This window comes from Hemiscyllium ocellatum, chromosome 29 (genome assembly GCF_020745735.1).
Source record: "Hemiscyllium ocellatum isolate sHemOce1 chromosome 29, sHemOce1.pat.X.cur, whole genome shotgun sequence".
NCBI classification, from domain to species: Eukaryota; Metazoa; Chordata; class Chondrichthyes; order Orectolobiformes; family Hemiscylliidae; genus Hemiscyllium; species Hemiscyllium ocellatum.
Window position 1 is genome coordinate 22,631,414 of NC_083429.1, and position 12,776 is coordinate 22,644,189.

Here is a 12,776-nt window from a genome sequence, read left to right on the forward strand (position 1 = left end):
CGACATCATCAGGGCTCTGGAGCCTCCTGCGAAGCGCTTCTTTGATGTTTCTTCCGGTATTTATAGTGGTCTGTCCTTGCTGCTTCCGGGTGTCAGTTTCAGCTGTCCGCTGTAGTGGTTGGTATATTGGGTCCAGGTCGATGTGTCTGTTGATGGAGTTTGTGGATGAATGCCACGCCTCTAGGAATTCCCTGGCTGTTCTCTGTCTGGCTTGCCCTATGATAGTAGTGTTTTCCCAGTCGAATTCATGTTGCTTGTTGTCTGAGTGTGTGGCTACTAGGGATAGCTGGTCGTGTCGTTTCGTGGCTAGTTGATGTTCATGTATGCGGATTGTTAGCTGTCTTCCTGTTTGTCCTATATAGTGTTTTGTGCAGTCCTTGCATGGTATTTTGTAAACTACACTAGTTTTGCTCATGTTGGGTATCGGGTCCTTTGTCCTGGTGAGTTGTTGTCTGAGCGTGGCTGTTGGTTTGTGTGCCGTTATGAGTCCTAAGGGTCGCAGTAGTCTGGCTGTCAGTTCTGAAACGCTCCTGATGTATGGTAGTGTGGCTAGTCCTTTTGGTTGTGGCATGTCCTCGTTCCGTGGTCTATCTCTTAGACATCTGTTGATAAAGTTGCACGGGTATCCATTTTTGGCGAATACCTTGTACAGGTGTTCCTCTTCCTCTTTTCGCAGTTCTGGTGTACTGCAGTGTGTTGTGGCTCTGGAAGCGGCAAGGACAGACCACTATAAATACCGGAAAAAACATCAAAGAAGCACTTTGCAGGAGGCTCCAGAGCACTGATGATGTCGCCTAGCCAGGGGACGAAACGTTTGCAACAAAAACCTCCAGCTCGGCGAACAGAACCACAACAACGAGCACCCGAGCTACAAATCTTCGCACAAACCTTCAATAGCCAGAATGTCTTTCCTCAAATTTGGAGACCAGAACTGCACACAATATTCCAGGTGCGGTCTCACCAGGGCCCTGTACAGCTGCAGAAGGACCTCTTTGCTTCTATACTCAGTTCCCCTAGTTATGAAGGCCAGCATGCTATTAGCTTTGTTCACTGCCTGCTGTACCTGCATGCTTACCTTCATTGACTGATATTCAAGAACTCGTGGATCTCATTGTACTGCCCCTTTATCTAACTTGACTCCATTTAGGTAGTAATCTGCCTTCCTGTTCTTGCCACCAAAGTGGATTACCGCACATTTATCCACATTAAACTGGATCTGCCATGCGTCCGTCCACTCACCTAGCCTGTCCAGGTCACTCTGTATTCTCCTAACATCCTCCTCACATTTCACCCTGCCACCCAGCTTTGTGTCTTCAGCAAATTTGCTAATATTACTTTTAATACCTTCATCTATATCATTAATGTACATTGTAAAAAGGTGTGGTCCCAGCACTGATCCCTGCGGTACCCCACTGGTCACCGCCTGCCATTCCGAATGGGAACCGTTTATCACAACTCTTCGTTTCCTGTCAGCCAACCAATTTTCAATCCATGTCAGGATTTTGTCCCTAATACCATGTGCCCTAATTTTGCTCACTAACCTCCTATGTAGGACTTTATCAAAGGCTTTCTGAAAGTCCAGGTATACTACATCCACTGGATCTCCCTTGTCCATCTTCAGAGTTACATCCTCAAAAAATTCCAGAAGATTAGTCAAGCATGATTTCCCCTTCATAAATCCATGCTGACTCTGACCTATCCTGTTACTACTATCCAGATGTGTCGTAATTTCATCCTTTATAATTGACTCCAGCATTTTTCCCACCACTGTGGTCAGACTAACTTGTCTATAATTCTGTCTTCTCTCTCCCTCCTTTCTTCAAAAGTAGGACAACATTAGCCACCCTCCAATCCGCAGGAACTGATCCTGAATCAACAGAACATTGGAAAATGATTGCCAATGCATCCACGATTTCCCGAGCCACCTCCTTCAGTACCCTGGGATGCAGGCCATCAGGTCCCGGGGACTCATCAGGCTTCAGACCTAACAGTCTCTCCAACACCATTTCCTGCCTAATATAAATTCCCTTCAGTTCAGGTCCTTCAGCCACTATTACATCTGGGAGATTGCTCATGTCTTCCCCAGTGAAGACAGATCTTAAGTACCAATTCCACTCTTCTGCCATTTCTTCGTTCCCCATAATAAATTCACCCATTTCTGTCTTCAAGGGCCCAATTTTAGTCTTAACCATTTTTTTTCTTTTCACATACCTAAAAAAACCTTTACAATCCTCCTTTATATTTTTGGCCAGTTTACCTTCGTGCCTTATTTTTTCTTTGCGTGTTTCCTTCTTAGTTATCCTCTGTTGTTCTTTAAAAGCTTGCCAGTCCTCCCATTTCCCACTCATCATTGCTATGTTATACTTTTTCCCTTTTGTGTTTGTATGGTCCTTAACCTCCCTCGTCAGCCACGGCCACCCCTGCATCCCCTTAGGATCTTTCTTCCTTTTTGGAATGAACTGATCCTGCATCTTCTGCATTATACCCAGAAATACCTGCCATTGTTGCTCCACTGCCATCCCTGCTAGGGGATTGCACCATTGAACTTTGGCTAGCTCCTCCCTCATAGCTCCATAGTTCCCCTTATTCAACTGAAATATTGTCACTTCCGATTCTCCCCTCTCCCTTTCAAACTGCAGATTAAAGCTTATTGTATTGAAAGGCAAAAGCAGGTAGATGTCAGGCAGGAGAGCTGAAGGTGATCAGGAATAAATATGGATGTGGAATTTGGAGAATAGTCAATTCAACCATAATCTTAAATAATATCAGAGCAGGTTTGAGGGGCTAAATGGCCTACTCTGTTCCTAATTTATGCGTTTGTGTCTTTTTGTTAATTAATTTTTTTTGTGGGATGTGGGTGTCACTGGCTGGGCCCAGCATTTATTGCCCATCCCTAGTTGTCCGTTGAGAAGTTGGTGCTGAGCTGCTTCCTTAAATTACTGCAGTCCACCCGCTGTGGGTTGACCCACAATGCCCTGAGGGAGGGAATTCCAGCATTTTGATCTAGCAACAGTGAAGAAACGGTGATATAGTTCCAAGCCAAGATGGTGAGTGACTTGGAGGGGAACTTGAAGGTGGTGGTGTTCCCATGTACCTGCTGTCCTTGTCCTTTTAGATGGAAGTGGTCGTGCGTTTGGAAGGTGCTGTCTAAGGATCTTTGGTGAATTTCTGCAGGGCATCCTGTAGATAATACACACTGCTGCGACTGAGTGTCAGTGATGGAGGAAGTGGATGTTTGTGGATATGGTGCCAATCAAGTGGGCTGCTTTTGTCTTGGATGGTGTCGAGCTTCTTGAGTGTTGTTGGAGCTGCCCCCATCCAGGCAAGTGGGGAGTATCCCTGACTTGTGCCTTGCAGATGGTGGACAGGCTTTGAGGAGTCAGGAGGTGAAGTGCTTACCACAGTATCCCTAGTATCTGACCTGCTCTTGTAGCCACTGTGTTTATGTGGTGAGTCCAGTTGAGATTTTGGTCAATGATAACTCCCAGAATGTTGATAGTGGGGGATTCACTGACGGTAACACCACTGAATGCCAAACAGCGCTGATTAGATTTGTAAGGGGAAAGTGGGGGCTGCAGAGGCTGGAGATCAGAGTCGAAAAGTGTGGTGCTAGAAGAGCACAGCCGGTCAGGCAGCATCCAAGGAGCAGAAGCCCTTCATCAGGAATGGGGGTGTCTGGCTGGGAAGGTAGCCGGAAAGGTGATAGGTAGATGCAGGAGCGGGCAGTGCTGAGTTGGATGGTTAGATCTTAGATGAGGTAGGGGGAGGGGAGATGAGGCCGACTGGTGAAGTCGAGGTTGATGCCATGTGGTAAGACGAAGATGTTCTTCCTCCAGGCATTGGGTGACATGGATTTAGCAGTGGAGGAGGCCCAGGACTTGCATGTCCTTGGGGCAGTGGGATTGTTTGGTACCTGCGTCCTGGAGATGTTCTCTGAAACGTTCCATGAGCTGGTGTTATATTTGTGATGGTCATAGCTTGGCATTTCTGAAGTGAACATTACTTACCACTTGTCAGCCCAAACCTGGATATTGTCCAGATCTTTTTTCATTTGAATATGGACTGCTTCAGTATCTGAGGAGTTGTGAATGGTGCTGAACATAGTGCAATTACTGGCGAACATCCCCAGTTCTGACTTTATGATGGGGTGGGGGGGTGTCATTGATGAAGCAGTTGACGGTGATTGGTCTCTGGGACACTGCCCTGAGGAACTCCTTCAGCGATGTCCTGGAGCTGAGATGACTGACCTCCAACAGCCACAACCACCTTCCTATATGCCAGTATGGTTCCAACCAGCAGAGAGTTTGCCCCCAGTTCCCATTGGTTCCAGTTTTGCTAGGGTTCCTTGGTGTCATACTCGGTCGAATACAGCCTTGATGTTTAGGGCTGCCATTCTCCCCTCCCCTCTGGAATTCAGCTCCGTGTCTGTGTTTGACCCAAGGCTGTAATGAGGTCAGCAGCTGAGTGGCCCTGTGGGAACCCCAACTGGGCATCAATGAGCAGGTCATTGTGAGCTGGTGTGAGAGCTCAATCCTCATTCAATCCCTCACAAACTCATGTACAGGCACACATATGACATCTACATGCCCACACATACACACATGTGCACACAGGCTCCCTTACAGGCGGGGGAGGGGAGGAGCAGGAGGAACAACATGGAGGATATACTGAAGATTGTGACCTCAGTGTTGAGACTGAGGTACTGTCCCTCAGCTTGTGCTGGGTTCTGCTGGAACACTGGACAGAAACATCAACACAGCAGTAAGCTGAGCTATTAAAAGAAATCAAGCAATTTTAAACGTCAAGTGATGTTCCTGTGTTCACAGTAATGCAGTGACATCTGTGCTGTTGGCAGTTGATGATTCTAAACTACTAGGGGTTTCCTTCACCCAGGGTGGCACTCCCACCCAGCCCTCCTGCTCAACTCCCCTCAACCCAATTGGCTCAAAGTAATTCCTGTCTGGAAATCTCACAGCGCACAGTTCTCCAACCCATTTTCCTTTTCTTATATTCATTCACAGGAGGTCACTGACTGGGCCAGAACTTATTACCCATCCGTAATTACCCAGAGGGCAGTTAAGGGTCAACCACATTGCTGTGGGTCTGGAGTCACGTGTAGGCCAGACCAGGCAAGGATGGCAGTTTCCTTCCCTAAAGGACATCAGTGACCCAGATGGATTCTTCCAACAATCATGATCATCATTAGACTCTTAATTCCAAATTGTGTTTATTGAATTCAAATTCACCATCTGCCATAATAGGATTCGAACCCGGGTCTCTGAACGAGCAGGCCAGCAATAATACCACAAGGCCATCACCTCCTGACAAAGCCCAGCCGTATGTCAGTCCCCCGTAAAGGCAGATGCTAAACCAATCGAGCTATTTCTGTGATGTGGAGGTGAGGGGAGTCCTCCTGGAGCCCTCAGTTCCCTGGTTTGTCTTTTAAGGGTATTATGAAGGAGAGATCCCGAGGGAGGGGGAAGTACAAAACAAACGGATCTTTCCTCTGTGACTCTCTCCAAGTGCACAGCCCCAATTGCAGAAATCCTCTATCTCCCTTGATATGTTGAGGAATGTGTCCTTCTGAAGTAGAGCACAGCTTGCTTCATGTTGTCTCAGGGTGCAGTATTGTCTCTGACGTTTGTGAATTTCTGGATAACATAAAAATCAAACCTGGCCTCATGTATTTCACAACCAAGGATGTGAGGTGCAGAATCAATTCTCTAATCCAACCGGAATCTCCCGTTACAGGGGTGCATCACGAAGGGGAGCGATCAGTCCCACACTGTCCCTGGCGCTCAGTGGGAACAGTTTCTTCTGGTGTCTAATCCTCAGTAGATCCCGCAGGTGGATCACATAGCATCGTGTTAGCCTCAGGATGGTGATGAACTGCTGCTTCAAGCCATCAAACTGCAAGCAGGAGAACAACAGTTCAAACTGGGAAAGGCCAGGTCCATCCCACAGTGTTATACAGCCAGCGAAACAACTCTGACCCGGAATCTGTGTTCAAAATCTAGGGGACGGTGCACAGCTAGCTCCCATGGATATGAATTCGGGATGAGGGATAAATATTGGTCAGGACACTGCTTCCTGCTCCCTCTTTGAAGAGTGATTGTGGGATCCTTTACACCCACTTGCTCAGTGGGTGTATCAGAAAGACAGCACCTCTGACACAGTAGCACTCCCTCAATACTGCACTGCAGTGTCAACCTTAATGTTGTTTCTCGAATGGAGTAAATGTTGAGAGGGTGATGGCTCTGAAAGAGTTAATGTCGAAGCTGCTCTCAAAATACCCACCTTGGTGGTATCCCCACTGCAGGGACAGTTAGTCCTGCCTGAGGGTTCTGCTGGAGACAGGCCCGGCTGTAACAGGGCCTAACTAGTTAATGTCATTTGTACCTCGTGTTCTAATGCAGTAAACCACACTCTGATGGGATGAGTCCAGCCAAGGTGAGATGACACAGGGTGAGACCAGACTGGGGGGAATACCAGACAGGCTGAGACCAGATGGGGGGGCAGACCAGACGGGGGGCAGACCTGACAGGGGGGAGACCAACTGGGGGGTGGGAGACCAGACAGGGTGGGACTAGACGGGGTGAGACCAGATGGGGTGAGACCAGACAGGTTGGGACTAGACGGGGTGAGACCAGATGGGGTGAGACCAGACAGGGTTAGACCAGATGGCATGAGACGAGATGCAGGGAGACTAGATGGGGGGAGACCAGACGGTGTGCCTTCATCAGCACAGGGAGGTGTTATCCACCAGGGGGCAGGGGAGAGTAAGACAAGAATGTTGGTTAACTCTGATTCATTGGGCTCATGGAAGTTGTGTTGTAAAACATTCGTTAGACCCACAGATAGGCTGGCAGTTCTGGGCACTACACTCTAGGAAGGAGATACACACCTTAGATAAGGCATGGAAGAGATTCTCGAGATCGGTATTAGGGATGGGAGACCTCAATCCCATGGAGAGGTTAGGATTTTTCTTAGAGCCGAGATGTTAAAGGGGGAATTTAACCATGATATTCAAATCTGTGAAGTGTTTGACAGAAAGGAGGAAAGGAGAGGCTATGTGATGGGCAGAGAGCCATGGGGCAGAGGTAAACATTAATTGACCAAAAGGCTACTGGGATTGGAGGGTAGTTGGACATGTTGAGATCTGGAATTCACTGCCTTAAAAGAAGCAGTTTCAATGGGAACTTATGAAATAGGGCTGGATACTTACTGAGAGCGGAAGACAGGGTGATGGGGAAGGCAGCAGAGGAGTGGCATTGATTGGATCACTCTTTCAAACAACCAGGACCAGCACGCTGGGCTGAATGGCCCCTTCTGGTTCATCTAACATTCCACCAACAACAACAACCTATATTGGCATAGCGATTTTAGCATAATGTAGTACAGGAGACCTACAAAGCAAAAAAGGGCACTCGTCTAGATTGTGAAATATTAGGTGGCCATAATAGAGTGGCACGATGACTCAGTGATGACAGCACTGCTGTCTCACAGCGCTGGGGACCCAGGTTCGATTCCAGCCTCGGGTGACTGTCTGTGTGGAGTTTGCACATTCTCCCTGTGTCTGCGTGGGTTTCTTCCCACAACCCAAAGATACGCAGGTTAGGTGTGTTAGCCATGGCAAATGCAGGTTATGGGGGTGATGTTTGGAGGGTTGGTGGGGATCGATGGGCTGAATGGCCTGCTTCCACACTGTCGGGATTCTCTGGCTCAGGTTTTTTTGGAGCAGTGAGAGTGGAAATCAGGGGGCTGTCAGGAAAGTAAATTCTCCGTTTAAAAACTTTCCAGAGTGCAGAGGCTTCTGGGCCTGTTCTTTTTGTTTTCTCCTAGTTGGCTGTTTGTTAAACCCGAGACCCTACACCTGTAGGACCTCCCACCCACCCACCTCTAACTGTACATCACTGGGGCAAAATCAGGTCAGTTTTCTTGTTTCCTCTTTTGTTTCTCAGTCAGGGAGGTTAATCGGGCTGGCAGCGAAGACTGACCACAGTTCCTCCTGTGGGGTGTTTGAGGTGAGGGACAGCAGCTCCTGCAGGAAGTGCACCCAACTCTAGCTCCTCAAAGACCGCGTTAGAGAATTGGAGCTGGAGCTGAGTGAACTCAGGATCGTTCAGGGGGCTGAGACAGTTATAGATAAAAGGTAAAGCGAGGTAGTTACTCCTAGAAATGGAGATACTTGGGTGACTGCTGGAAGGGGTAAGAATCAGTCATTGCAAGGACCCCCTGTGGCCATTCCCCTCGATAACAAGTATACCATTTTTGGATACTGTTGGGGGGGGGAACTTACTGGGGTAAGCCAGGAGGCACAGGAGTCTGGTGTAGAGTCTGTCCCTTTTGCTCAGAGGGGAAGGAGGAAGAGGAGCAGAGCACTGGTCACTGGGGACTCCATAGTTAGGGGGATAGATAGGAGGTTCTGTGGGAAGGAGAGAGATTCATGGTTGGTGTGTTGCCTCCCAGGTGCCAGGGTTCGTGATGTCTCGGATCATGTTTTCGGGATCCTTGAGGGGGAGGGGGAGCAGCCCCAAGTCATGGTCCAGATCATCACTAATGACACAAGTAGGAAGAGAGATGGGGATTTAAGGCAGAAATTCAGGGAGCCAGGGTGGAAGTTTAGAGCTAGAACAAACAGAGTTGTTATCTCTGGTTTGTTACCCGTGCCACGTACTGGCGAGACAAGGAATAGGGAGAGAGAGGAGTTAAACAAGTAGCTACAGGGATGGTGCAGGAGGGAGGGTTATAATTGGGGCTCATTCTGGGGAAGGTGGAACCTCTACAAACAGGATGGTCTTCATCTGAACCAGAGGGGTACCGGTATCCAGGGGTGGGGGGAGATTTCCCAATACTCTTTGGGAGAGTTTAAACTAATTCAGCCGGGAGATGGGAGTGTAAATTGTAGTTCCAGTGTCCAGGAGGTTGAGAGTAGTGAGGTCAGAAATATGATTTCAAGGTCGCAGGAGGGTAGTGACAGGCAGGAAGGTGGTTTGGTGTGTGTCTACTTCAAAGCCAGGAGCAGCTGCAATAAGGTGGCTGAACTTACAGCATGGGTTGGTAGCTGGGACTTTGATGTTGTGGTTATTTCAGAGACGTGGATAGAGCAGGGACAGGAATGGTTGCAGATTCCAGGGTTTATATCTTTCAGTAAGAACAAGAAAAGTGGTAAAAGGGGGAAGGTGTGGTATTGTTAGTAAAGTACAGTATTACCGTGACAGAAAGTAATACTGCCACCATCTACTGAGGTAGTATAGGCTGAGGTAGTATGGGCTGAGGTAGTATAGACTGAGGTAGTATAGACTGAGGTAGTATGGGATGAGGTAGTATGGGCTGAGGTAGTATGGGCTGAGGTAGTATAGGCTGAGGTAGTATGGGCTGAGGTAGTATAGACTGAGGTAGTATAGGCTGAGGTAGTATGGGATGAGGTAGTATGGGCTGAGGTAGTATGGGCTGAGGTAGTATAGGCTGAGGTAGTATGGGCTGAGGTAGTATAGACTGAGGTAGTATAGGCTGAGGTAGTATGGGATGAGGTAGTATGGGATGAGGTAGTATGGACTGAGGTAGTATAGACTGAGGTAGTATGGGCTGAGGTAGTATAGGCTGAGGTTAGAAACAGGAAAGGAGAGGTCACCCTGTTGGGAGTTTTCTATAGGCCTCTGAATAGTTCCAGAGATGTAGATGAAAGGATAGCAAAGATGATTCTGGATAGGAATGAGAATGATAGGGTAGTTGTATTGGGGTCTTTAACTTTCCAAATATTGACTGGAAACACTATGGTTTAAGTACTTTAGACAGGTCACTTTTTGTCCAATGTGTGCAATAGATAGGTCAGCAAGGGGCGAGGCTACATTGGAGTTGGTACTGGGCAATGAACCAGGCCAGGTGTTAGATTTGGAGTTGGGTGAGCACTTCGTTGACAGTGACCACAACTTGGTTACGTTTACTTTCGCGATGGAATGCGATAGCTATATAACGCAAGGCAAGAGTTCTCGCTCCCCTGTCCACATTCTTGGGCATTATTCCCAATGCCTTCCCCTTCCACCGTACCCGAAGCTGGGGCTGTTTTTCCCTGGAGCATTAGAGGCTGAGGGGTAATGTTATAGAGGTTAAAGAAATCATGAGGGGCATGGATAGGGTGAATAGCCAAGGTCTTTTCCCCTATGTGCAGGAGTCCACAACTAGAGGCAATAGGTTGAAGGTGAGACGGGAAAGATTAAAAGGGACCTGAGGGGCAGCTTTTTCACACAGAGGGTGATGCGTGTGTGGAACAAGCTGCCAGAGGAAGTGGTGGAGGCTGGTACAATTACAACATTTAAAAGACTGTTCGCCGAGCTGGAAGTTTTTGTTGCAAACGTTTCGTCCCCTGGCTAGGAGACATCATCAGTGCTGTGGAGCCTCCTGCGAAGCGCGTCTTTGATGTTTCTTCCGGTATTTATAGTGGTCTGTCCTTGCCGCTTCCAGGTGTCAGTTTCAGCTGTCCGCTGTAGTGGTTGGTATATTGGGTCCATGTCGATGTGTTTGTTGATGGAGTTTGTGGATGAATGCCATGCCTCTAGGAATTCCCTGGCTGTTCTCTGTCTGGCTTGCCCTATGATAGTCGTGTTTTCCCAGTCAAATTCATGTTGCTTGTTGTCTGAGTGTGTGGCTACTAGGGATAGCTGGTCGTGTCGTTTCGTGGCTAGTTGGTGTTCATGTATGCAGATTGTTAGCTGTCTTCCTGTTTGTCCTATATAGTGTTTTGTGCAGTCCTTGCATGGTATTTTATAAACTACATTAGTTTTGCTCATGTTGGGTATTGGCTCCTTTGTTCTAGTAACTTGTTGTCTGAGCGTGGCTGTTGGTTTGTGTGCTGTTATGAGTCCTAAGGGTCGCAGTAGTCTGGCTGTCAGTTCTGAAACGCTCCTGATGTATGGTAGTGTGGCTAGTCCTTTTGGTTGTGGCATGTCCTCGTTCCATGGTCTATCTCTTAGGCATCTGGTGATAAAGTTGCGTGGGTATCCGTTTTTGGCGAATACCTTGTATAGGTGTTCCTCTTCCTCTTTTCGCAGTTCTGGTGTACTGCAGTGTGTTGTGGCCCTTTTGAATAGTGTCCTGATGCAGCTTCGTTTGTGTGTGTTGGGGTGGTTACTTTCATAGTTTAGGACTTGGTCTGTGTGTGTTGTTTTCCTGTGTACCCTTGTGGTGAATTCTCCGTTCAGTGTTCTCTGTACTATCACGTCTAGGAATGGGAGTTGGCTATCCTTTTCTACTTCTCTCGTGAATCGGATGCCTGTGAGTGTGGCGTTGATGATCCGGTGTGTTTTTTCTATTTCCGTGTTTTTGATGATTACGAACGTGTCATCAACATATCTGACCCAGAGTTTGGGTTGAATTTGTGGTAGGGCTGTTTGTTCTAACCTTTGCATAACTGCCTCTGCTATGAGTCCCGAGATTGGTGATCCCATGGGTGTTCCGTTGATTTGTTCGTATATCTGATTGTTGAATGTAAAGTGTGTAGTGAGGCACAAGTCCAGTAGTTTAAGTATGCCGTCTTTGTTGATAGGTTCCGCCTCCTGTTTTCTGTTCTGTATGTCCAGTAGGTTGGCTATTGTTTCTCTGGCTAGGGTTTTGTCAATTGAAGTGAACAGTGCCGTCACGTCGAATGAGATAAACCAATGTAGTTTATAAAATACCATGCAAGGACTGCACAAAACACTATATAGAACAAACAGGAAGACAGCTAACAATCTGCATACATGAACACCAACTAGCCACGAAACGACACGACCAGCCATCCCTTGTAGCCACACACTCAGACAACAAGCAACATGAATTCGACTGGGAAAACACGACTATCATAGGGCAAGCCAGACAGAGAACAGCCAGGGAATTCCTAGAGGCATGGCATTCATCCACAAACTCCATCAACAAACACATCGACATGGACCCAATATACCAACCACTACAGCAGACAGCTGAAACTGACACCCGGAAGCGGCAAGGACAGACCACTATAAATACCGGAAGAAACATCAAAGAAGCGCTTCGAGGAGGCTCCACAGCACTGATGATGTCTCCTAGCCAGGGGACGAAACGTTTGCAACAAAAACTTCCAGCTCGGCGAACAGAACCACTACAACAAGCACCCGAGCTACAAATCTTCGCACAAACTTTGAACATTTAAAAGACATTTAGACAGACACACAGGTGGAAAGGTTTGGAAAGATATGGGCCAAATGAGCCTATGGGAGTAGTTCAGTGTAGGAAACCCTTATCGGCATGGATGAGTTGAGCTGAATGGCCTGTTTCCGTGCTGTATGAGTCTCTGACTCTCTAACCGCTTGGTGTTGATTCTGGGTTGAGCATTGAAGAGGAATGACCCAATTGACAGAGTTGACCCTTCGCTCCCTGATGACACACAAAAACTGGAGCCTGGGAAAGAACGGAAGAAGGGAATCAAGGTGATGGAAGTTACCTCTTCATGAACAGAGCAGGGGAAGGTATCGACCTGGGGTGCCTTCACGTGGAGATCATGTTTGTGTTCGAGGTTTGCGTTAAACAAAGCGGCCTGGAGCTCCAACTGCTGCAATGAGAGAGTCAGAAGAGAGGTCAGATGGAGGGAAACCTGCCCTGGATTGGTCCATCCCAGCAACCTTTGTGCTTACATGGGGGAGGGAGCAGAGGGCAGGACGAGAGACTGGACTGGGTCTGTCATTAAACCAGGGGAAGGGAACAGAGGGAGTTGAATTAGTTATGTCATTAAACAGAAGTTATTCAAACATTTATTCATAAAT

General features: G+C 47.7%; 1 protein-coding gene across 2 annotated transcripts in view; it reads right to left on the reverse strand.

Moving 5' to 3' along the window:
• Positions 1-5,210: 5,210 nt before the first annotated feature.
• Positions 5,211-12,776, reverse strand: part of LOC132829618 (uncharacterized) — a 37,421-nt gene continuing 29,855 nt past the window's right edge. The window contains exons 7-8 of one of the 2 annotated variants that reach the window (XM_060846917.1): positions 12,458-12,565; positions 5,211-5,910 (exon numbers count right to left, since the gene is read on the reverse strand). In XM_060846917.1, coding sequence (XP_060702900.1) covers positions 5,746-5,910; positions 12,458-12,565 — 273 coding nt within the window. In that variant the 3' untranslated portion in view covers positions 5,211-5,745. The remainder of the gene's footprint in view (positions 5,911-12,457; positions 12,566-12,776) is intronic. The other variant, XM_060846918.1, reaches the window with a different exon arrangement.